General features: G+C 48.3%; 1 protein-coding gene across 1 annotated transcript in view; it reads left to right on the top strand.

Annotated features, from left to right (window-relative positions):
• ZFR2 (zinc finger RNA binding protein 2) overlaps positions 1-26,031 on the top strand; it is a 94,657-nt gene that overhangs the window by 55,795 nt on the left and 12,831 nt on the right. Inside the window, exons 12-13 of the mRNA XM_083179350.1 lie at positions 1,001-1,169; positions 16,843-16,981. Of these exons, the coding sequence (XP_083035476.1) occupies positions 1,001-1,169; positions 16,843-16,981 (308 nt within the window). The remainder of the gene's footprint in view (positions 1-1,000; positions 1,170-16,842; positions 16,982-26,031) is intronic.

Genomic DNA, 26,031 nt, shown 5'->3' with positions numbered 1-26,031 from the left:
ATATTCTGCAATTTGGGTCAATATTCGTCCTGGCCATGTGATATCCTTTGCCTCAATAAATAATCAGGGCTGCGCAAGAGCTGCGACTATGGTCAAGAGGTTGGCCTGCCTCCAAACAGATAGATTGATTGTAGATACAGGAAACCATCTGTAATGTGTATTCTCTGTTGGGTCTCTAGGTTGCTCATTTTGGTTGGGTCCTCCTGATCATTTTGGCATGCTGTTTCAGGGAGCAAATGTACAGGGGCTCAACTTGCTCCTTGCCGCACACAAATTATCAGTTGTGAACTGATAGATAAAACAAAACTAAATATGATTTTCTGGTGCCTTGGAGAAACACTGGATCCCTTTTTGCTTTCCATGGGGTGTGGTCTGGTTTACATTATCCTAGGCTCTTCACAGTCTTGTATGACTGTGCGTGATTTGTTCTCTCCTACCTCCCTGGCTTTCCTAGGCAAAAACTGCCTGGCCTTGTGCAGGAGTCGGGGGTTTAGGGCATGAGGAACCTAGACTGCCCTACACAAAATTAAGTTAAACACACACACACACACAGTCACACACACACACACACACACACACACACACACCCCCCCATTGTCTTCCTTCAGTGTTCTCCATGGCTGATACTAAATCAGTTTAGCACTGGGCTAGCCAACCCTAGTCCTCGAGAGCTAACAGTGCATGTTTTGCAGGTCTCCTCACAGAATCACAAGTGAGCTAATTAGCTCCATCTGTGTATCTTTTAAAATGTGTCAGTGATTAATGAGTGCAGCTGTGCAGCAGCTAGGTTGCCTGGAAAATGTGAACTGTTGGTAGCTCTCGTAGGCTAGGGTTGGCTACCACTGGTTTAGCAGGTAAGAACTACAATCCTGTTTTATCTGTTGGTTCTAATATTATCTTATGTAAAATGTACGATCTCTGTGTCCTTTCCATGTTAACGTTTTCTGCTGTTCAAATGTTATAATTGTTTTAATGTAGTATAAATATCTTTTTAATACAGTAAAGAAAATACTTCACTTCTCCTAAAGGGGGTTGTACGAGTTGGGAATTTGTCAAAGGGCCTCCTATTGCAGGGAGACACAGATATCCATCTGACCTTGCTGTGTGCAGAAAAGCCAAACCGCGCACTGTTTGAGAAGGTAGTTGAACTCCTACCAGTTCAGTTAGAGGTGAGATTTGAATCCTCATTGTGTGAGATTGCATACAGTTACTATTTCTGAATCTGAAATTAGTGTTCATTTTTTTTACTTTTCCTTTCCTCATTTTTGCATTTTGTGCCGGAATGCATTTATAGTTGGTATTATTTCTAAAAAATGGTGTAATAGTGGTATATTTATAAAAGGGCAATACATAGAGGGTAAGGGGTGGATGGCCATGAGCTGTGTTATTAAACGAGCAAATTCTAAAAAAAATAATTGAAGCAGTCCTATGTTAGCATTAAAACATGACACAATCACGATCTGTGTTTTCTTATCACATTCCTTGTGAACTAGTGTTCTCCGGTATACTGATCAGCTATACTCAAAATATAGTAATTCCAGTTGGTTACCTTTGGTCACAAAGGCTAATAAAACCAAAAAACTGTATATATACACCTTGAGGGTGTTTCATGATCAGGGTCCATACTAGCTGTCTCTTCAAGACAGCGCTGGTCAGAAACTCCATGACTAGACTGCATCATAGTTCACGTATGCCGGATGTTCCATGTATTAGACGGTGGCGTGTTGTCACAGAACAGCATTCTATCCAGTTTTCGTGATGTTTAGACAACCAGTGACCCATGATCCTCCTAACACACGCAGTAACCAATCACATGACCTGGAAAGCGGTATATTTCGGTGTATATGGCAATAAGACACCACCTCCTTAATTCTTCAACAGCAGATGGTAAATATTACAAATATAAAAAATTCTGCAATTTCATGGTACCTCCAAACTACTGCGACCCAACTAAAGTTTTTTTTGCCCCCTGTCACCTCACCTCCTCTCACCAATTCGTCCAGTGTCACCTTGCCCCCACCCTTACCTTACATTCTTGGCCCACTCTGTCACCTTTCCCCTCTCTCAACTCTCCCACCCCTTCTATTTCCTCTCTTTGACTCTTTCCCCATCCTTTTTTTTTCTATTTCCTCATTTTCTTCTCACCCATGCTCTCTCCCCCACCCCTTGCCTGTCACCCTCTCTGCTCTCTTCCTCCCTTTGCCATCCCTCTTTCTCGCTCCCCTACTCTTTTTGTTGCCTCCTCTTTATCTTAATGCTCTCACTTCACCTTCATCTCACCTTTTGTCTCCTCTCTCTTCTCCGTCTTATTCCCAATGCTTCTCCCTCTTTCTTCCCCATCCGTTTCTCTACCTGGCGCAGTCTCTCTCCCTGACACCCTCTTTTTTAAATTGAGTCATTTTTATTGGTTTTAACAATTGCATAACCTATGTATACAGACACATTCTTTATGGCGATATAAAGACCTTTAAAGAGTATATAGATGACTGTCAAAGGGTTCCTGATGAGGGTGCTTACAAAATATGTACAATATACACAAACACGGAAAGCAGTATATAAAATCATAACACTACATCCATAGGATAAAGATATAGAACATATACTGTACCCGAAGGCGCCATTCGGGCAATCATTGTAGGAGTAAGAGTGTATAACTTCAGGACAGTAGATATCATAATATGTGTACCCTAACAAGTCATGACACAGCATAATAAAGACATCAATACATCATATCTAAATCAAAATTTGAGAAAGAAAAGACTGTGCCCAAATTAAACCTAATACTAACTAAACAAAAACCCAGAAAAAGGGCCCCAAAACAAACCTCCCCACAACCACTCCACCCTGTATGACCTAACACCAACCTTAGTATACCTGGATCCCAAACTGCTACTTCTCTCCTACCCAACTTTCTCTCCTACCCAACTAACTAGACTAACTATGTCTATAATCCTACCCCCCCCCCTAACTACCATGGACCTATAGGAGGCAATAAATTATTGGCCATCAGCTAGACATTAATCTTATCTCCGCCAAGTGTAATCTCCCCACACCACCCACCCAACTACCCAAGTATTGAAGGATATATATCGGACAACTAACAGGGGCTAAGCTAATGGCCTTGACAAGGCCAGGATCAACTAGTCTACAGAATATGGGGACAAAGTGTAATGGTGTGTACACACTGGTACAATCACCCTGCGATTCTGACTAGATAGTCAGAATCGCATCAGTATCAACGCAGATCGCAAGGGTTTTAACCCTTGCGATCCCGATGCGCGCTCCCGTATCGCACGGTAGAAAGTCTTGGCTGCCTTGACCTATATAGTGCAGTTCTGCACTATATAGTCAAAATTGTATGCCATCCCATGCATGCCGTGCCATGTGATCGCATCGCACGGCACATCTCACCGTGTGTACACACCATTACAATAAAGGATATCACCAATCTGGACTAACTGGGTGAGGTCTGTTGCGCTGTGCAAAAAAAACATATCAGGAGAAATACAAGGTAATAAAAACAAAACCATTAATAGTAAAACAAATATGAAATTAAATGATAACGTTAAATGTAGTACTGGGTCAAAAGTTCCAGATAAGGGTTACAGGGCACATGGTGAAGAGGGCCGTCAACCTAACTTAGGTATCTAACTAAACCCTAATCTCCCACAGTGACCCCATGAGTGCGCGCTTGATGTTATAACATGAGACATACAATACATCGCACAAGAAAAATAAAATAAAAACAGGATATCTAAAAATCATGCAATTTGAGAAACGTAAAGTAAAATGTGCAGCGGGGTATGCAAGACATCCCATAGCTATATTTTATCTTGGTGCACTAGTCCGGCCAGGTCTCAAGCTCCTAGAGTGTACAAATGGTCACGGCCCAGTCTACTCTGAGAGAACCAGGAGGGTCTCTAGGATCTGAAATTATATAATCTGAGAGTCGTTGCTTGCACCAGGAGCAAGTCGAAGAAGTGTGGGTGTAGTAGTGTATAGCGGTAGTAGCAGTAGTAGTGTATAGCCCATCTGTAGTTGTAGTAGTGCATAGCCTATCTGTAGCGGTAATAACAGCATTACCAGGTAGAGACTCTGCATCCACTAGTATATCAGCAAACATGTTAAGCCTCTTCGGAGGCATATATATAGCCTGTAGGAGCATTTGTGTATCCAAATTTCTCCTTCGGGAGACATCAGGGGCCACAGCGTTACAGTGGGTAGTAAGGAGATGGGAGAGCACCAGCACCCTAGAGGTTAAACTTGAACTGCCTCCCAGGCAGCCGGGCTCCTCCCCTCCTCTACCCCGCCTCCAGGCCAGGAAGCTCAGTTTTTTCGGGTGCTGGCAGGAGCCAGATGCACCTAATAGAGGGGCTGCTATTTAGCAGCCTAACTTGATTTTTATATTTTATTTTTCATTTTTCTTTTACACTGACTTGTGTCAGTGACAGAGCAGCAGCACTGGGGGTCTGCACAGACACCTGCGCTGCTGCTCCATCACCCGGGTCCGGAGCTGCATCGCCACTCGAGGGTGGGGACCTGCAGCGGCCCCCGGGCACTGGGGAGCCACAGCCGCCACCGGACGCCGGGGACCTGACAAAGGTAACGCGCTCCCCGCTGGGAGCGCGCGCGATTGCGCTTGCTGGGCATTGCGGCTGCAGCAGTTCGGCGGGGGGGACCGCCGACTGCGCTGACAAGCGGACGGCTGGTTCGCCACCCGCTCCCGCTGGACCACCAGGGAAACGGTTTGTGGGCAGCGGCGCCAGGTATGCGGGGCCGCCCGGTAGCGCCGGACCCCTGCCATTTTTACCTGCGCCGCATGTGGACACCTCCCTGGGGGCCATTTGTCAGCAGGGGGAGAAGGCTCCCCCCACATCAGCCTCTCCACCCGGGGACAGTAGGCAGGGAACTGTGTTTATCACACAGAGAGTTCCCGCCACTGAGATCCCTTCCTGCCTGCCTGCGACATGTGAGGAGGGACACGGAGGAGCTCATAGCCACCCGGAGTTCCACTCCTTCACTGCCAGGTCATTTGGGCATGTCCCCCCTGTACCCCTCCTTCGGGAAACTGTACAGTACTGTGCTCTGAAAGGAGCCTTGTGCCATTAATTGCATTGCCCTTGTATGCTGCATTGTTTGTTAACAGTTTAGCTGCCTGTCAGTTTAATCTGTGTTACACTGTACTATATGGCCATGTATTGCTGGTTAGGTCATGCTGACTTAACATGTGTGGAGGGACACAGAGAGCTTATCAAGCCAGTCTGGGGTTCCACTCCTTCACTGCCTGGGCTCCCCTGTAATAATCTCCTCCAGGAGTCAGGTTACAGAGCAGACAGAGTTCAAACTGTGGGCACAGCAGAGCCAAGTGCAACATTGTATCCTGTGAATTAACACCATCACTGCCTGTCGGAAGCATAAAGGACAGAGCGGATGGTGTAATGGTTAGCATTGCTGCATCACAGTGCAGAGGTCATGGGTTCGATTCCCAACATGACCCAAATTCTGCAGTTATCTGCCTGTCAGATACAAGCTGGCTGTCAGATGCAGACTGCGTTGTCTGTATCATATAGACTGCCAGTATATCCACTGCACCTGTGTGTATATATAACTGCACTGTATGTCTATATCACTGCTTTGTATGTCTATTACAAGCTGGCTCAGATGCATACTGCATTGTCTGTACCGTATAGACTGCCGGTCTATATCACGGCAGCTGTCTATTGTATGTATATCACTGCACTGTCTATATCACTGCACTGTCTATATCACTGTATGTATATCACAGGCTGGCTGTGCACTGTGTAACACTATCACTGCCTGTCAGAAAGGCTGCCTGCCAATGATTGCTATATGTGCCTAGTACTAGCTTACTGCGTACTGTGGGGGCAGCACAGCTCGGGTCGTGGGTTCAATTCCCACTATGACCCTAACTGTGCAGAGTTTGTACGTTCTCTCCGTGTTTTAGTGGGGTTACTCCGTGTACTCCGGTTTCTTCCCACATTGCAAAATTTAAAACAGAAGTATGCTGTGTTAGCCGTACATATGGGCCAAATGTCTACGCCACCGCAAGGTATACGTAGTACCAGCTTACGGTGTATGGCTTGAACACTATCTCTGTTGGTCAGAGAATACTGTGTTAACGGTACCATATAGGCTACCCGCCTATTCTATGGCATTGTATGCCTTCTATACTTGTAGTACATTGTCTTACCTGTGCTTTAGCAGCCGGTTCACAGTGCTATAATACTGCAACGTCTTCCAGGAGTACCAGTCCCAGTGACTCTGGGGCTCCGGCGCGGATGTCTTGTACATCCTGTAATGTTGGCCTATGCCCCCATTACTAGTACAGTACGGCTTATACGCAGGCTGCTACAATGCCTGGGCGATGCCCACAGGTACAGCCTCCTCTAGAAAACAGGAGCCTGCTTGGGCCACGTTCTTTACTCCGTTGCCGGTGCAGCTAGTAGCAGTAGCAGCCTCATCCCTTGGCTGAGTGCTTATCTGCCTCCAGACAAGGTCCCCAGAAATGCCGTCCCCATCCTTGGCGGGTGTAGCTCCCCGCACAGTGGAAGCGCTCTGTACCTGCAGGTAGACGCAGATACCCCCGTCATCCAGACTCCTCCGTCAGCAGACACAGAGAGGAGGACACCTGGGATTAGCATTGTCTAGAGGGGACCGTCGACGACGGTATGGAAGATGGGGGGCCTGTGATAAGGTGAATCCCCCCCACCTCGTCTTGAGGTGCCGACCTTGGTCTCAGCTGTCAAATAGGTCCTTACCTTAAACGACCCCGCTGAGCCGCCTACACCTTTGGGTGTCTCCCTAGGTGTATTCTGTGTTTATTCCGTAAATCAGTGAACTCGACTAAGGTCATCAGTTGGGAGATTCCTAACACGAAGTTTAGCTTGCCATCGGCGGTTTCCCTTCCTTTTACCCCCTTCCACCGGAGGACATAGTCCCCTGGGAGACTGTCCCTAAAGTGGACGCACTCCTGCCCCAGGCATCTGCTTGGGTGGCTAAGGCCTTAGTTGCGTGAGCAACTTCTCTCACAGCGGACGCTGCATAAGGGGTGTCGGAGGAAACCCTGCTGCCTTCTATTGAGTATCAGGTGACACTTTACCTGGGGGTGACGGCTCTGGAAATTACACCGATCGCCTCCAGAGGGTCACCCTCGGCCATAGCTGCACACACATACCAGTGTCTGTGCTCTTGGAAGGCCTGAACTCAAAGTCCCTTTTGAGGGTTCCTTTTTATTTGGGCCAGTGCCAAATATGGGGGCCGGTTTAGATACCATTCGGCAGAGGATATCCCTTCTGGGGGATTGCCATCTGGCTCTACAGTCCAGGATCAGACATCTCTTGTCCCCCTGGCAGGTGTCTGTGCATGCCTGCGTGGGGTCCCTGGGGTTGGTGGATCGGCCTTCGAATTGGCAGAATAGGCTCAGTTCCATACCAACCCTCTACAATACTGTCCAAGGAGCAGCACGGATAGTGTAGTGGTTAACATTACTGCTTCACTGCGCTGAGGTCATGGGTTCGATTCCCACCATGGCCCTAACTGTGCGGAGTTTGTATATTCTCCCCAGACTTGCATGGGTTTACTCCTGGTACTCCGGTTTCCTCCCACAATATCCATGCCCAGAAGTTCGCCTGGTCTCCAGCAGGGCCCCCCTTTCCTGGGGGCTTCTGGACGGGACCTCGCTACTGGAGCCATGCATGCTAGCCTCCCGTGTTTGGGGGGTGGTCACTTCTCAAAGGTCGTTCCAGGGTCTCTGGACCACTCTAGTGGCCCAGCCCTCCATCATCGTCCTCGAACTAAAGACAATCTTCCGGGCAGTCCGCTTGGCGGAACCCTAACTTAGGGGTTGGCCGGTGCAAGTCCAGTCGGACATTGCGACAAGGGTGGCATATGTTAACCACCAGGGTGGCACTAGTTGTCAGCCCACTATGACAGAAGCATCCGGCATCTTTCAGAGATAATCCATGCTTTTTCAGAAATTTTTATCCTGGTAGTCCAGAATTGGGTGGCGGTCTTCCTCCGGCCGTCAGACCTGTGATGCCGACGACTTGACCCCCCTTAGAGTGATGTTTCAGATGCTGGTACAACGGTGGGGCCCAACCGAGGTGGCCTTGACAGCCTCTCGCCATACCCTCAAACCACCACTGTGCGGGTCCTGGTCTTGCGACCCGGAGGGGGGGCTTGCCTGGTAGACGCCCTGTCCGCTCCGTGGCCGTCCACACTGATGGCGCCTTTCCACCACTTTCCTCTTTTTGCGAATGTCTCGCAAGCTGAAGCCGGAGGGCGGCACATTGATTCTGGTTGCTCCACCTTGGCCCAGACGGATCTGGTTTTCGGATCTGCAGTCAGTAGCCCCTCCTATTCGCTTACCCCTGGACACAGGCAGGCTCTCATGGTCCGCCTCTCTCTTTCGGCTTTGAGGCACTTGGCTTTGACGGGGTGGCTGTTGAGACCTCCCGGGTAAGACCCAGCGGGTTTCACTCCACCATGCTCAGGGCGAGGAAACCTCCCTAGATGGGGTGTACCATCGCATATGGAGGGCTTACTTTTCCTGCTGCGAACCCTACGCTTCAGATTCCGGGACTTACTACCTGGCTAGGGTTCTGTTCTACTTGCAGAAGGGTCTGGAGGCTGGGTTGCGTTGATCATCTTTAAAGGTTCGGATTTCAGCCTTGCACATCTTGTTCTGTCGACGGGTGGCCCTGTCGACGGATGTCTGTACATTACTGCAGGATGTCTTGCATATCCAGCCTCCCTTAGTTACCCCAGTTGCCCCCTGGGATCTCTCTAATCCTGACTTCTTCAGGGCCCACCTTTTGTGCCCTTGCGGTCGGTGGACCTGTGTTGACTCGCCTGGAAGATTGTTTCCTTGTTGGCGATAGCTTTGGCCAGGGGAGTCTCTGACCTGTCAGCTCTGTCCTGTAAGTCCTTGGTTATAACTGGGCGGTTTTTCCTACCGTCCCTTCTCAACTACCTTAAGTGGTGTCCGGCTTTCAGGTCAACCAGGACATTATTGTTCCGGCATTTAGACAGTCTGTTGTTACTACGGCTTGGTCCTCCTTGGACGTTGTCCGGCCGGGGCGTATTTATGTGCTATGTGCACCGTTCTAGGCTGTTGCACTAGTCAGACTCTCTCTCTCTCTCTCTCTCTCTTTGTACTATATGGTGTTCGGATGAGAGGGTGGCCCGCCTCTACGCAAACTACTGCCCGCTAGAGTCGCTCTGGCAGGCATATTTGGACACCTCCCTCCCGGTTCCGGCAGGGATTCAGGCACATTCCGTTAGGTCTGTGGAGGTGTCCTGGGCTGTAAGAGGCGGTGCTAAAGTTGAGCAAATTTGCAGGACGGCGACTTGGTCGTCCGCCATTACTGTCTTGCGTTTTTACGCTTTTGACACGTTTGCCTCCCAGGACTCGGCCTTTGGCCAGAGTGTGTTGGCTGCGGCACAGGCGCGTCCCCACCCATAGGTGGCTGCTTTAGGACGTCCCACTGTAACGCTGTGGCCCCTGATGTCTCCCGAAGGAGAAAATGAGATTTATGTCTTACCTGGTAAATCTCTTTCTTCGAGGACATCAGGGGCCACAGGGATCCCTCCCTGCCGCGCCTGCTTTACTTCCGTTATGGTTAAGTTATGATTATGTTATATTATCCCTCGGTTGAGGGTACTAACATGTTCAGAATGTGTTTCTGTGCGGTGCTTCTCTTCCTTCTATCTTGTCTCCTGCCTTGGCTTGTTAAAAAAACTGAGCTTCCTGGCCTGGAGGCGGGGTAGAGGAGGGGAGGAGCCCGGCTGCCTGGGAGGCAGTTCAAGTTTAACCTCTAGGGTGCTGGTGCTCTCCCATCTCCTTACTACCCACTGTAACGCTGTGGCCCCTGATGTCCTCGAAGAAAGAGATTTACCAGGTAAGACATAAATCTCATTTTCCAGCGCGATGAGTGATGGAACCGTGGTTCAGTAGTTAAGGACAGGAGCAGATGTTCTATATTGGACAACTGGGGTCCCAGCAGAGAACTATAGCAGCAAGCACTATATATCCGATGATTCAAGTCCCAACGGAATATAAAGCAGCAGATGCTGTACTCTTATACCAAACAGATTAGAGTCCAGTAGATAGTTTTGGCTAAAGCTAAAACAGCAGACAACTCAGATTCCTGCTTTTATTATATAGTATAAAACTCAGTCCTTCTCCAGCAGCCCACAAGAAGCAGAGAGAGAGTATGTTGCAGGGTAACAGGCAGCCCCAGTAAAGAGTTCCAGCAAGAAGGACGTGAGTGGGACACTGTACATTACTTGCCTCCAGCCAGATCTCCGCTCATCAGAGCAGGACTTTACTCTACACTCCTCCCCACAGTGTACCTCCTGCCGCAGCCTCAAACTCCCCCTCCATTGGCAGGTCCCCCGATGTGCAGGGCAGGAATCCACAGCCGGACACCACTGCAGGCAGCTGCCCCAAACCGCCCCTCAAGTCCCATTGCAAAGAGCAGGAGACCGGGGCAGAGCGCAGTAGCAAGGAGTCCCAGCGCTCACCGCTTCAGTGCAGGGACACAGAGCAGCTGAAGACGCCAGAAGAAATATGGTGCCTCACTTCCCGCATGGTAGGACTGGGACGCTGCGCACTTCAGTTGTAGAGTAAGGCTGCCACAGGTAAGCTCCAGCTCCCCAGGAGTGACTCAACTGGAGCTAGGAGGTACAGGCAAGAGGGTGGGTATACCACAGCCGGTAACAGGATAAATTTAGGATAATTCCCAGAACTCTCACCCCACACGTCTCACAGAATGCTCGGCCAAGCCCCCTGGACACCCACTTCATCTCTAATCCCTTTCTTTCCCTGAGACTCATTCTTTCTCAGTCTCTCCCTGACACAACTCGCTCCTGTCTTTCTCTCTCCCTGACACTCCTGCTCACACCCCTCCCTCTCTTGCTCTTATACCTCTCGCATCTCTATCTCAATAGATTTTTTTTTTTTTCCATGAGACCTCTCCTCTTTTTCTTGCTTGTTTTCAGTGTCTCGTTTCCAACACCGCTCACTTCTGCCCCACTAAGAGGAATTGTAGTGCAGCTTGAAATATATTGACTGGATAATTTATGACACTGCTAATATTTTATCTAGATTTTAGTGGTCTTTACTATGAATGTAAAATTTAAGTTAAAACAATCTGCTATGTAAATGTTTGTTTATATTAGAGTCTTATTGCCTGCCTTGTAGTTGGGGAGGGGGCTTGTTTAGACTGGATCCATCGTTCTTAAGTGAAATCTCTAGCCTGGTCAAGCCGTATACTGGTCAGAGGAAGGGTTTATTTAAAAGCGTTTAGTAATGCAACAACAAATTCAGTACTTATTCAGGAAGCAAACAGATGGAAATCCTCTCCAAAACATCTTTGTGCCTAAGATCCCACCATTAACACCCTGCCATTCACCCTTTTGCAAAAACACCTCCTATATGTACATATCTTGCATTCTAAGACCCACACACTGTTACTATGCTGCCTATATGTATTTGTGATAAAGCAATTCTAATAAAATCTTCTTTTATATTGTACTACCTGTGCGTGTAAATTTTATTCAAGGATGCCTTGCTAATTGAAGCCATAGTAGGGTGGTGGCTGCTTAGCCCAATACAGGGCTTGACAGCTTGAAACATTTACTTCACTGCAAGCCACATAATTGTATGCAATCTATGGACAGCTGTGAGTGTGCAGAGATATATATATATATATATATATATATATATATATATATACTCTCTATATCTCTCTATCTATATCTATCTCTCGCTATCTATATCTCTCGCTATCTATATCTCTCGCTATCTATATCTCTATCTATCTATATCTCTATCTATATCTATCTCTCTATCTATCTCTCTCGCTCGCTAGCTCTCTCTCGCTATCGCTCGCTCTCTCTCTATCTATATATCTATCTCTCTCTCTCTATCTCTCTATCTATATCTCTATCTATATCTTTCTCTCTCTCTATCTATCTCTCTCTATCTATATCTATCTCTCTCTCTATCTATCTCTCTATCTATCTCTCTCGCTCGCTAGCTCTCACTCGCTAGCTCTCTCGCTATCGCTTGCTCTCTCTCTATATATCTCTCTATATTTATCTCTCTCTCTCTCGCTCTCTATCTATATATCTCTCTATATTTATCTCTCTCTATCTATATCTATATATATCTATCTCTCTCTATATCTATCTATCTCTCTCGCTCGCTCTCTATCTATATCTCTCGCTATCTCTCTCTCGCGCGCTCTATCTAGCTATCTCTCTCTCTCGCTCTCTCTATCTAGCTATCTCTCTCTCGCGCTCTCTATCTAGCTCTCTCTATCTAGCTCTCTCTATCTAGCTCTCTCTATCTAGCTCTCTCTATCTAGCTCTCTCTATCTAGCTCTCTCTATCTAGCTCTCTCTATCTAGCTCTCTCTATCTAGCTCTCTCTATCTAGCTCTCTCTATCTAGCTCTCTCTATCTAGCTCTCTCTATCTAGCTCTCTCTATCTAGCTCTCTCTATCTAGCTCTCTCTATCTAGCTCTCTCTATCTAGCTCTCTAGCTAGCTATCGCTCTCTATCTAGCTAGCTATCGCTCTCTATCTAGCTAGCTATCGCTCTCTCTCTAGCTAGCTATCGCTCTCTCTCTAGCTAGCTATCGCTCTCTCTAGCTAGCTATCGCTCTCTCTCTAGCTAGCTATCGCTCTCGCTAGCTAGCTAGCTATCGCTCTCGCTAGCTAGCTATCTCTCTCTCTCGCTAGCTAGCTATCTCTCTCTCTCGCTAGCTAGCTATCGCTCTCTCTCGCTAGCTAGCTATCGCTCTCTCTCGCTAGCTAGCTATCGCTCTCTCGCTAGCTAGCTATCGCTCTCTCTCGCTAGCTAGCTATCTCTCTCTCTCGCTAGCTAGCTATCGCTCTCTCTCGCTAGCTAGCTATCGCTCTCTCTCGCTAGCTAGCTATCGCTCTCGCTAGCTAGCTATCGCTCTCTCTCGCTAGCTAGCTATCGCTCTCGCTAGCTATCGCTCTCGCTAGCTAGCTATCGCTCTCGCTAGCTAGCTATCGCTCTCGCTAGCTAGCTATCGCTATCGCTCGCTAGCTATCGCTATCGCTAGCTATCGCTCTCGCTCGCTAGCTAGCTATCGCTCTCTCTCGCTAGCTAGCTATCGCTCTCTCTCGCTAGCTAGCTATCGCTCTCTCTCGCTAGCTAGCTATCGCTCTCTCTCGCTAGCTAGCTATCGCTCTCTCTCGCTAGCTAGCTATCGCTCTCTCTCGCTAGCTAGCTATCGCTCTCTCTCGCTAGCTAGCTATCGCTCTCTCTCGCTAGCTAGCTATCGCTCTCTCTCGCTAGCTAGCTATCGCTCTCTCTCGCTAGCTAGCTATCGCTCTCTCTCGCTAGCTAGCTATCGCTCTCTCTCGCTAGCTAGCTATCGCTCTCTCTCGCTAGCTAGCTATCGCTCTCTCTCGCTAGCTAGCTATCGCTCTCGCTAGCTAGCTATCGCTCTCGCTAGCTAGCTATCGCTCTCTCTCGCTAGCTAGCCATCGCTCTCTCTCGCTAGCTAGCTATCGCTCTCGCTAGCTAGCTATCGCTCTCTCTCGCTAGCTAGCTATCGCTCTCTCTCGCTAGCTAGCTATCGCTCTCTCTCGCTAGCTAGCTATCGCTCTCGCTAGCTATCGCGCTCGCTAGCTAGCTATCGCTCTCGCTAGCTAGCTATCGCGCTCGCTCGCTAGCTATCGCTATCGCTAGCTATCGCTCTCGCTAGCTATCGCTCTCGCTCGCTAGCTATCGCTCTCGCTCGCTAGCTATCGCTCTCGCTAGCTATCGCTCTCGCTCGCTAGCTATCGCTCTCGCTCGCTCGCTAGCTATCGCTCTCTCTCGCTCGCTAGCTATCGCTCTCTCTCGCTCGCTAGCTATCGCTCTCGCTAGCTAGCTATCGCTCTCGCTAGCTAGCTATCGCTCTCGCTAGCTAGCTAGCTATCGCTCTCTCTCGCTAGCTAGCTATCGCTCTCTCTCGCTAGCTAGCTATCGCTCTCTCTCGCTAGCTAGCTATCGCTCGCTAGCTATCGCTCTCTCTCGCTAGCTAGCTATCGCTCTCTCTCGCTAGCTAGCTATCGCTCTCTCTCGCTAGCTAGCTATCGCTCTCTCTCGCTAGCTAGCTATCGCTCTCTCTCGCTAGCTAGCTATCGCTCTCTCTCGCTAGCTAGCTATCGCTCTCGCTAGCTAGCTATCGCTCTCGCTAGCTAGCTATCGCTCTCGCTAGCTAGCTATCGCTCTCGCTCGCTAGCTATCGCTATCGCTCGCTAGCTATCGCTATCGCTAGCTATCGCTCTCGCTCGCTAGCTATCGCTATCGCTAGCTATCGCTATCGCTAGCTATCGCTCTCGCTCGCTAGCTATCGCTCTCGCTCGCTAGCTATCGCTCTCTCTCGCTAGCTAGCTATCGCTCTCTCTCGCTAGCTAGCTATCGCTCTCGCTAGCTAGCTATCGCTCTCGCTAGCTAGCTAGCTATCGCTCTCTCTCGCTAGCTAGCTATCGCTCTCTCTCGCTAGCTAGCTATCGCTCGCTAGCTATCGCTCTCTCTCGCTAGCTAGCTATCGCTCTCTCTCGCTAGCTAGCTATCGCTCTCTCTCGCTAGCTAGCTATCGCTCTCTCTCGCTAGCTAGCTATCGCTCTCTCTCGCTAGCTAGCTATCGCTCTCTCTCGCTAGCTAGCTATCGCTCTCTCTCGCTAGCTAGCTATCGCTCTCTCTCGCTAGCTAGCTATCGCTCTCGCTAGCTAGCTATCGCTCTCGCTCGCTAGCTATCGCTCTCGCTCGCTAGCTATCGCTCTCTCTCGCTAGCTATCGCTCTCTCTCGCTAGCTAGCGATCGCTCTCTCTCGCTAGCTAGCTATCGCTCTCTCTCGCTAGCTAGCTATCGCTCTCGCTAGCTAGCTATCGCTCTCGCTCGCTAGCTATCGCTCTCGCTCGCTAGCTATCGCTATCGCTAGCTATCGCTCTCGCTCGCTAGCTATCGCGCTCGCTAGCTATCGCTCTCGCTCGCTAGCTATCGCTCTCTCTCGCTAGCTATCGCTCTCTCTCGCTAGCTATCGCTCTCGCTAGCTAGCTAGCTATCGCTCTCTCTCGCTAGCTAGCTATCGCTCTCTCTCGCTAGCTAGCTATCGCTCTCTCTCGCTAGCTATCGCTCTCTCTCGCTAGCTAGCTATCGCTCTCTCTCGCTAGCTAGCTATCGCTCGCTAGCTATCGCTCTCTCTCGCTAGCTAGCTATCGCTCTCTCTCGCTAGCTAGCTATCGCTCTCTCTCGCTAGCTAGCTATCGCTCTCTCTCGCTAGCTAGCTAGCTATCGCTCTCTCTCGCTAGCTATCGCTAGCTAGCTATCGCTATCGCTCGCTAGCTAGCTATCGCTCGCTAGCTAGCTATCGCTCGCTAGCTATCGCTCGCTAGCTAGCTATCGCTATCGCTCACTAGCTAGCTATCGCTCTCTCTCTCGCTCGCTAGCTATCGCTCTCTCTCTCGCTCGCTAGCTATCGCTCTCTCTCTCGCTCGCTAGCTATCGCTCTCTCTCTCGCTCGCTAGCTATCGCTCTCTCGCTCGCTAGCTATCGCTCTCTCTCTCGCTCGCTAGCTATCGCTCTCTCTCTCGCTAGCTATCGCTCTCTCTCGCTAGCTCTCTCGCTAGCTAGCTCTCTCTCTCGCTAGCTAGCTCTCTCTCTCGCTAGCTCTCTCTCTCGCTAGCTCTCTCTCTCTCGCTAGCTCTCTCTCTCGCTAGCTCTCTCTCTCTCGCTAGCTCTCTCTCTCTCGCTAGCTCTCGCTAGCTCTCTCTCTCGCTAGCTCTCTCTCTCGCTAGCTCGCTAGCTCTCTCTCGCTAGCTCGCTAGCTCTCTCTCTCGCTAGCTCGCTAGCTCTCTCTCGCTAGCTCTCTCTCTCGCTAGCTCGCTAGCTCGCTAGCTCTCTCTCGCTAGCTCGCTAGCTCTCTCTCGCTAGCTCGCTAGCTCTCTCTCTCGCTAGCTCGCTAGCTAGCTCTCTCGCTAGCTAGCTCTCTCTCTAGCTAGCTCTCTCTCTAGCTAGCTCTCTCGCTCTCTCTCTCGCTAGCTCTCTCGCTCTCTCTCTCGCTAGCTCTCTCTCTCGCTAGCTCGCTAGCTCTCTCTCTCGCTAGCTCTCTCTCTCGCTAGCTCGCTAGCTCTCTCTCGCTAGCTCTCTCTCGCTAGCTCTCTCTCTCGCTAGCTCGCTAGCTCTCTCGCTAGCTCGCTAGCTCTCTCTCTCGCTAGCTCGCTAGCTCTCTCGCTAGCTCGCTCGCTCTCTCTCGCTAGCTCGCTAGCTCTCTCTCTCGCTAGCTCGCTCGCTAGCTCTCTCGCTAGCTAGCTCTCTCTCTAGCTAGCTCTCTCTCTAGCTAGCTCTCTCTCTAGCTAGCTCTCTCGCTCTCTCGCTCTCTCTCTAGCTAGCTCTCTCGCTCTCTCTCTAGCTAGCTCTCTCGCTCTCTCTCTAGCTAGCTCTCTCGCTAGCTAGCTCTCTCGCTCTCTCTCTAGCTAGCTCTCTCGCTCTCTCTCTAGCTAGCTCTCTCGCTCTCTCTCTAGCTAGCTCTCTCGCTCTCTCTCTAGCTAGCTCTCTCGCTCTCTCTCTAGCTAGCTCTCTCGCTCTCCTATATATCCTGGGGGCTCTAGGCAAACTGGTCCAACTTGTCCTTAGGACAAATTGGGCAAGTGTATAGGTGACTTATGCCTAGCGCCTTATAGATTTAGAGACTAAAGTTTTGTTATCGCCATTAATTGTTATCGCCATTAATTGCCTATCTACCCCCAACAGAAGTACTTTTTAGTCGACTCTAAGGGTTGTTTTCTACCTTCAGGTGCTGACAAAAGAGAAGCCCGATATGACACATGATGTGGATGAAGCTAATCTCATCATTACTTTTCAAGGAGATCCCACAATAAATGTCACTGTGTCACTTACATCACATGCCTTGGGTATTAGGGATGAAGAGAAAGGTAAGGGTTTTTATTTTATTTTTTATGGTACAAATCTGGCTTCCCTTTGTTAACCAGACACAGCAGACACAAACATTACATTGTTTTCCATGTACAGTAGGCTTGCAATAGTTAGTCCTAGATTTCAGTGTTATCCATGCATTTGAAAGGTCAGGGGAGCAGTTGATGTTTTTATAATATACAGGATATAGTAAAATGCACTTCTTGGGCAACTACTTTTTGCTGTGCATGTGCGAACTGGAATAGGGATGTCCGTGACCATCCATTGTGTTCACAGACCTTGCCTATCTTTCACTGCACATGCTTGCACCAGCATAGTTATGTTACAATTAACTACTACAGGGGGCAGTGGGAGTCCCAAAAGATGTGCCTAATTACATGACCTTTTGTTCTCACTTGCTTTGTTCCTCATTATCTTTGAACAGCTTTTTGTGGTCCCATTATTACTTTTATCATGTTTATTATTGCTGAAACCACAAATATTTGTTTTTATGTGTAAGCACTGTACATTGTCTCTAGTTTTTGATATATTGCTCCGTTCCCATAACGCTTTATTTCTAGCTTTTTCTTCCTTTTCTGAGCAAAACAAATCAATACATTTTATATTCCAAACAAAAAAATAGCTATGCATTCCCCCTGATATAATAACAGGGTCTAAAAATATATAAAGCAAAAAAAATTAGATGATTCAAACTATATTTTTACCTAATATAGGCATTTCTACACTTTTTATCTATATAAACATATGGTCTACTATAAATAGACTCCAGAAAAGCAAAGTAATCTACATTATTAGAATTATTTTTAACTTCAATTTTATAGATGACGGCCTTTAGGACTAAAGGTCCCTAAGTGAAAGATGGTTTGTAAACTTTATTCATGACCCTTTCTTTTCCAAATTCACCTAAATTATCCAGATGCTACAAAATGTTAGATGGAATGGGTTTGCAACTATGTATTTAATTTAGTGTGCTGATTTTCTGATGGAAGTCCATGCAGAATCTGGTAAGTATCCTCATCTTTAGAAAGGATTTTAGAGAAATTCACACTAGCTGCATTTTGATGCTAGAACGCTTAGCACACAGCAATGTGTCAGCGCTGTGTGCTGAGCAAACTGTCAGGGCCAGTGTTCTCCTTTGAGAACACTGGCCCGGACACTGGCAATTATAGATTTATCAAGCATGCAGGCTATTAATTGCCGCCGGATAGTGCCGCTCGTCACTGCATAACGCTGTGACACACACTGAACGATGTAAGTTCATTTTCTAAGTGATCTAGTTGGTTCGCTTAGAAAATGCCCCTAAATCGCTATGTTTGTAGACTCCATTAAATTGCTTTGGAGTCTGCATAAGATCATTACGCAGGCAACTATTGGGAAAAAGTCAGGTGTCCAAGATAACCGTTATCTTCTACTGTGGATTGCTCTAAATAATAAGTAGAAGTCTTAAGGCCCCCATACATTAGTCCGACTTGTCCTAAGGACAAGTCGGACCTGATTCCCCCCTGCAGCTCCCCGGGAGGGGGACACACGATTTGGCACTTGATGTGCCAAGTTTTGCAAATGATACATCGCATGCGATGTATCATTTGCAACTCCAGGGGAGCTGCAATGTGAAGGGAGCAGGGGGCAGGGGGGCATTGAGGCGGCTGGGGGGACGGACGCTGCGGGGGACACAGCTGCAGCAATTACTTACAGCTGAGCCGGGAGCTGTCTGTACCGAAGAAAAAAAAAAGCCCATACAATGAATGGGCAGCCTGTGATTGGCTGCTGAGCGCTCTCTCAGCCAATTGCTGACTGGCTGAGAGAGCGCTCAGCCAATCACAGGCTGCCCATTCATTGTATGGGCTTTTTTTTTTCCCTTCCGTACTGACAGCTCCCGCCGGCTCCCCCTGCCTGCCTCTACATTACTGCCGCCTGTGTCCCCCGCAGCCCCCCCTGCTCCCTCTACCGCCGCGCCGCCCCACTAGGTCCCAAGTCGGGTGGTCGGACGTGCAGCAGGTCCGACCACCCGACGCAGATCCGATGCGCACGGGACCGCGCATCGGATCTGAGGGGACATCAAAACTAGCCGATTTTGGTCCGATTTCGGCCAGATCCGACTGATCTGGCTGAAATCTGACCAAAATCGGCTAGTGTATGGGGGCCTTTACTACAGCTTCTAACTAATTTGGTAATTTTTTTTGGGGGGGGGGGGGGCGGGATTCAGTTTTTTATGGGTAGCTGGGAGCTATTCAAATTGTTTCTGGGTGTGAGTACCTTGGACACCTGTTAGTTCTGCTCACATCCTGAGAAAGCAAATAGAAAACCACAAACACTTGTTCTTTGGCACCCAAATGCAGTAATTTACATGGGTTTTAGATGCTTTACACATCAACAACTTTGGTCCATATTGGGCGCAACATGTGTGATAAGTAATGGTTTAAGGTTTAAAACCAGCCGGACTGTAGTTTGTTATGGAGTTGTTATGGAGTTGACAACACAACTTACAAACACTGTTTGATGCACACAATGGGCCTTATTCTAGTTCACTCTTTCTGACCAAATCCTTCTTAGATTGACAAAATCATGTGCACTGCAGGGGGGCAGATTTAAAATGTGCAGAGAGCATTAGATTTGGGTGAGTTATTTTTTTTCTGTGCAGGGTAAATACTGGCTGCTTTATTTTTACACTGCAATATAGATCTCACTTTGAAGTAAAACCCTACCAAAATCTAATTCTCTGCACAAGTAACATCTGCCCCCCTGCAGTGCACATGGTTTTGTCCATCTGCACAAGTAACATCTGCCCCCCTGCAGTGCACATGGTTTTGTCCATCTAAGAAGGAATTTGTCAGAGTGAACCAAAATAACCCCCAATGTGTCAGGCCTTATAAAACACCAAAACTGGCCATGAACTGGCTATAATTCTGAGGTTACTATTCCCAGTGCTAACTGGTGGTTTTGGACTGTATTGAGTGCGAAGTTCTAAAGCATTTATGTTCAGGTGAACAGGTTCAAGATGTAATAGTTCAGATCTGTCAGCAATAGCATGGATAAAAAAAATGTATCCTGCTACCAATGACAAGGACGCTCAACTACATATTGTAGCCTATGACATGGTTGCATAAATATCCGATTTTTTTTTTTTAAACAAAAATTGTATTTATTTGATTTTAAAATATAATTTTTTTTTGTATTGAAATAAGATCTTCTTCCCTTATTAAGGAAAATATTTGATTTTAGATCTTTACACCTTGTTTTAGTAATACATAAACAATCTTTGAAGTGAGAACAGTAACAAAATGAACACCATAATAGAATAAATACACACCTATCAAGAAGTAAATTTCGGCTCTGCATTTCACTCAGTCAGTTGTTTGTGTCCGATTCAAATATGTCTTCTGTCTCATGTTTTTCCTCAACAGAAAAGGCTCTGTAGCATGCAACCAGCTTAAGTTTGGTTGTAGATGGAAATTGCACTATGAGAAGCAGCTCTTATAAATGGGGCAACTTTATATACTGTGAGAGCGCTAAATGAATATTGATAATGGGCTAATTAGATTTAAGTATATAAATAAGAGTGGTACCTGTAAAAAAGAGGATGGTTAATATAAATGTTTACACCCTTTTGGGGAAAATGTATATTGATATTGAGTCTTAGTGCTCCTGTCCCTATCTTACCCTACGATCTTCCGTCCTTCTGGAGTGTTTGAGTCTGGCCGAAGGTGCGGGTTCCTGGTATCCGGTGCCTGATGTTAATTGCACAGTTTACTGCAGTCTATCATTGTTGATGTTCCGGGCAGGCTGTTACTGCTGCGTGCCACGGGAACCGGGTATCTAGTGCCATGTTACTACATATGCGGGTCACTCCGGGCTTGTGATGTTGATGTTCCAATGCAGATCACCGCGGGAGCCGGAAGTTAAATATCCACTTTGTTTCAAGTTTCTTTAATTCTTTTACAAGATCGCCACCACGCCAATTTTTATTTTACTTTTTGTATGGCAGTGCATTTGAGGCCAGCTAGATTTTATAATGTTTTTTTTACAAAAATGATTGGAGACGATGTGAGTCCTAAGGCCCTTGATGTTGTAAATATGTTCTGCAAAACAAATTTTTGCTTTCCTTTTTGTTTGTCTGATGTACTGTATGTCAATGCGGATTACAGTACATCGGACAAACAAAAAGGAAAGCAAAAATTTGTTTTGCAGAACATATTTACAACATCATCAAGACTCAAACACTCCAGAAGGACAGAAGATCGTAGGGTAAGATAAGGACAGGAGCACTGGGACTCAATTTAAATATAAATTTTCCCCAAAAGGGTGTAAACATATTAACCATCCTCCTCCTTTTTCTTTTATACATACCACTTTTATTGATATATTTATGTACTTAATACTTACATCTAATTAGCACATTATCAATATTCATTTAGCACTCTCACAGCTTAGCTGCCTTTTCATTTCCCAAACTGTTGCATGTTTTGATTTGTACAAACATCCGGTACTTGTGAGTTATCCGGACGCCCGATTTCAAAATCGGGTCGGATCGGGCGCATCGCATCGCATGCGACCATCGGATGCGATGCGATGCGATGACCCGATTTTTCCATAGGAATCCATGTTAAAATGGACTGAGTCCATTTTAACATGGAATTCAATGGGAAAAAGGGGTCCTTTTCATACCCCTACTATCCAAGTGGGCATGGAGTTGGATATAAACCTGTGGCGAGCGTAGCGAGCCACCGAGCCCGAAGCGTGGCGAGCGTAGCGAGCCCCGCGAGGGGACACGGAATACCGTCCCCTCGCGGGGCTCGCTTCGCTCGCCACGCTTCGGGCTCGGTGGCTCGCTACAGGTTTATATCCAACTCCATGCCCACTTGGATAGTAGGGGTATGAAAAAGGACCCCTTTTTCCATAGGAATCATTTTAACATTGATTCCTATGGAAAAATCGGGTCATCGCATCCGATGGTCGCATGCGATGCGATGCGATATCGCATCGCATCGCATCTGATTGTATGCCTTAACTTAAGGCATACAATCAAAAAATCGGGCGTCCAGATAACTCACAAGTACCAAACATCCTTTCAATTCCTGCACTTAATGAAACTACGGTTTCATCTGCTTCAGAAAATTTATTACAGAAGCGTCTACCTGAAGTTGAGCTGCATAGGACTTTCACCAGGCTAGAGGAGATACTTGGCATAAAGTGTCCACTTCAAACATGTATGGTGCAAATGGTTTCATGGATGCACGAAAGTTGATGGCTGCATAATTTGATGATGATTGGCATGAGCAAACTATAGCCGCCTCAATTTCGGCAGGACAAAGCTTTTTTTTTTTTCTCCCCTGTACTTGGGATCAAGTAGATTAGCCAGCAAGTGGGCATCTGTGAGCGCAATTTTAGCTCTTTCCTTTGCCATCTTTACTGCATTGCTGTGGTGTCCATTCTCCAAGATCATCTTACAGCTTCTTCCACACTTGTTACATCCTCCGTGATTGTGCAGTTTCATCTTTGTGCACAATCCAGGGCTACAGCTTTGTCAAACAAAATAATCTTCAGCACTCTGCTTAATACATGTTTCTCTACCGTCCAATGGGATACTGGGTTATACTATGGGGATAGAGATCCTCCGCAGGAGAGACAGGCACATTAAAGCTTTCAGTGTGGGTGCACTGGCTCCTCCCCTCTATCTCCCTCCACTAGTCAGTTTAGAAAAATGTGCCTCAGGAGAGGCAGTGCTTTCTGGATGCTCCAGACTTTTTCTTCAAATTTTTAGTTTATTATTTTGGGGCGCTGCTTTGACCAGGCAGCTGTCCTACTTCGAGGGTGTCAGGGGTAGGGTCAGTCCCCGACCTCTTAAGGTGCAGAGCTGACCCTGCTGCCTGCAGGATAATCTGTCCTGAGTGGGGCCTGTCACCGCACAGCATTGCGCTGTAGCGAGCAGGCCCCCCAGCTGCCGCACACCCCTTGACTGGTCCGAAGACGTCTGTGGTGAGTACAGGTTGGGGGTCCCACAGGGGACACCCCAAACCGTTCCGTGCGGCAAGATGGCGGCGGCCCCTCGCAGGGACCGCGCGACCCCCCCTCATCACACTGGCATAGGGTGATGCCGCTGGACCACCAGGGATGCCTAGGGCGTTTTTAAACAATTTTATGTGAAAAGCGCTTCTTATGCCAGTTTAAATATACTGGAAGCGCCAGCTCTGTGTAAAGGGGGCGGGGCTTCGCTCAGAGCGGGACCAGGCTCTGCTGGGCGCGCCATGTCTCTGCTTCCTGCTTCACGCATCCAGTGGTCGCCATTACAGCGCCTCAGCGGCGTGGTGGATTTGATACTTTGCAGCAGAGACAGCAAGTTATAACAGCGCAGCAGCGTTGCTTAGCTGTGTTATTTACACTGTGTATGATATATCACTGTGTGTTTTGTGCGTTACCAGCTCACTCAAATCCGTGAGTTAAGGTTTAGGGTGTACTGGTCTCCTCATATTGCTCTGAGTTTACCCCACTGGCTAGTTAACCACTTGTACACACACCATAGTCTCTAATACAGAGGTGTATTACACTTATACTGTGTAGAGTTACAGTACATCAGGTGTGGGTGTTGTGTGTGCGCTGCTGGGGGTGTCCTGTTGCTTCATCATGGTGAAAAAGTTAACATGCATGGTGTGCAGCACAAAGTTCATTCCAGCTTCACAGTCACAGGATACCTGTGAGCCGTGTATGCTGCCACAGCCCAGTGGTGTAACCACTCAGGTAAGTGGGGTGCACAAGCTGATAGTCAAGAGCCTGCCTGGGCCAGCAGCAGAAACACCCTGAATGACGCTGTTGCTTCCCAGCTCTCTGCAAATACACAGCAGACGCAGAGGGTGCAAAGGGAATTAGCCATGTTGTCTGCCAGGGTTGATATTCTCACACCTCCCCCTACTCAGCTTTCAAAGCGGCCTGCTACTGCAATGGTCCCCGACTCTGATGATGATGATGACGACATCCTTGAAGTGGGAGATGGGGCAGATGAACAGGATACTGTTCAGGAGCAGTCTTTAGTTCATGGTTCTGAGGCTTTAATTAAGGCCATAGGGAAGTGTTAGAGCTTCCTATGGAGGAACCCTCTGAGGGAGATTCCTTTTTCATGACCCAGAGAAAGCAGCCGGTGTATTTCCCAGAACAGGCTGAATTAGAAAGTGCTTTTAAAGGTGCTTTGCAGAACATTGAAAAGAGGTTCCAGCTTTCAAAGTGGTTCACAAATGCATATCCCTTTGATCCTGTTGGTAGGAAGAAGTGGGAGGAACCGCCATCGGTGGATTCCTCTGTTTCCCGCCTTTCAAAGAAGGTGCTGTTACCAGTTCCTGGGGTGTCTACCCTCAAGGATGGTGCAGATAGGAGACTTGAAGCAACACTTAAGTCTATGTTCACGGCCAGTGGGGCTTCACAACGCCTGGTATTGGCCAGTTGCTGGATGGCTAAGGCCATTTATACTTGGTCCACGCAGATCCAAGAGGGTTTGTTGGGGGACATGCCGTGCTCAGATAGGTGAAAACCTGCGTCGCATTCAGGACACGACACGGGTGCTTTGTGAGGCACAGAAGGAATTGGGCGCTATAAACGCACAGAATTCTGCAATGGCCGTGTCAGCTAGGCGGGCTCTGTGGTTGCGCCAGTGGGTGGCTGATGTGGATTCCAAGAAGAGTGTAGAAAGCATACCTTTCACAGGGGAGAGGCTCTTTGGTAGTGAGCTGGACGACTGGATTTCTAAGGCTACTGCAGGAAAATTCGCGTTCCTCCCATCAGCACCCACTCCGGCATAATGCCCTTTCACTGGTCCCTCCCAGCAGTCCTTTCTTGGGTCCAAGTTCCGCCCTAAGGCCAGAGGCGCCTCTAATGCTAGCAGAGGCACTAAAGGGAAATTCAGGAAGCCAAACCCCTCAGGTCATCAGGACCGTTCCACCGCCCCTGCCACTTCCAAGCCGGCAGCATGAAGGGGTGCACCCACCACGAGACTGTCTCGAGGTGTGGGCCCGGTTGTTACACTTCAGCAAGGTGTGGGACGCCTCGTGCCTAGATTCCTGGGCCAGGAGTCTTATTTCGCTAGGTTACAGGCTGGAGTTTGCCAGGCCCCCTCCTCGACGCTACTTCAAGTCGGCCCTCCCAGCCTCAGTGGAGGATCAGTTGCTCCTTCAGGGAGCAATTCACAAGCTCCTCCTGTCCAAAGTAATCCTACCTGTACCAAGACAGGAGCAAGGCCAGGGTTACTATTCAAACCTGTTCCTTGTCCCCAAACCGGACGGTTCAGTAAGGCCCATTTTGAATCTGAAGTCGCTGAACCCCTTTCTGCAGGTGTTCAAATTCAAAATGGAGTCGCTCAGGTCGGTGATTGCCTCCCTGGAAAAAGGGTAATTTCTGGCCTCTGTAGACGTCAAGGATGTAGACGTCCCAATTTGGCCTCCCCATCAAGTCTTTCTAAGATTTGTGGTGGGAAACAGCCATTACCAGTTTCAGGCAATACCCTTTGGGATGTCAACTGCCCCGCGCGTCTTTACCAAGCTCATGGCAGAAATGATGGTCCTTCTCAGGCTGTCATACCCTACCTGGACGATCTGCTGATCAAGGCAGGATCGGAGGAGGCCCTGAGAAGTGCGTTAAATCTGACTACGCAGGTGTTGAGAGACCACGGGTGGATTTTAAACATACCAAAATCCTCGTTGCTCCCGAGCCGGAGAATGGTGTTCCTGGGTATGACTCTGGACACGATGGAGCAGAAGGTGTTCCTGCCGGCGTCAGCTTTACAGGACTTGGTAAGAGAGGTCCTATCAAACCCTTGGGTCTCGGTGCACCTCTGCCTGAGGCTCTTGGGCAAGATGGTTGCTTCAGTCGAAGCCATCCAGTATGCCAGGTTCCACTCCAGGACTTTTCAGCTGGATATCCTCACAAAAGATCAGGATCCCCCCGGCAAATGCACAGGAGGATTTGCCTGTCTGCGCAGACCAAACTCTCCCTGCAGTGGTGGCTAGATTCGCCAAATCTATTGGCGGGTCGCTGCTTCCAGATACAGGACTGGCTTCTGATTACC

Source organism: Crinia signifera, chromosome 1 (genome assembly GCF_055691185.1).
Source record: "Crinia signifera chromosome 1, ASM5569118v1, whole genome shotgun sequence".
NCBI classification, from domain to species: Eukaryota; Metazoa; Chordata; class Amphibia; order Anura; family Myobatrachidae; genus Crinia; species Crinia signifera.
This window is presented reverse-complemented; position numbering and strand designations above follow the sequence as displayed.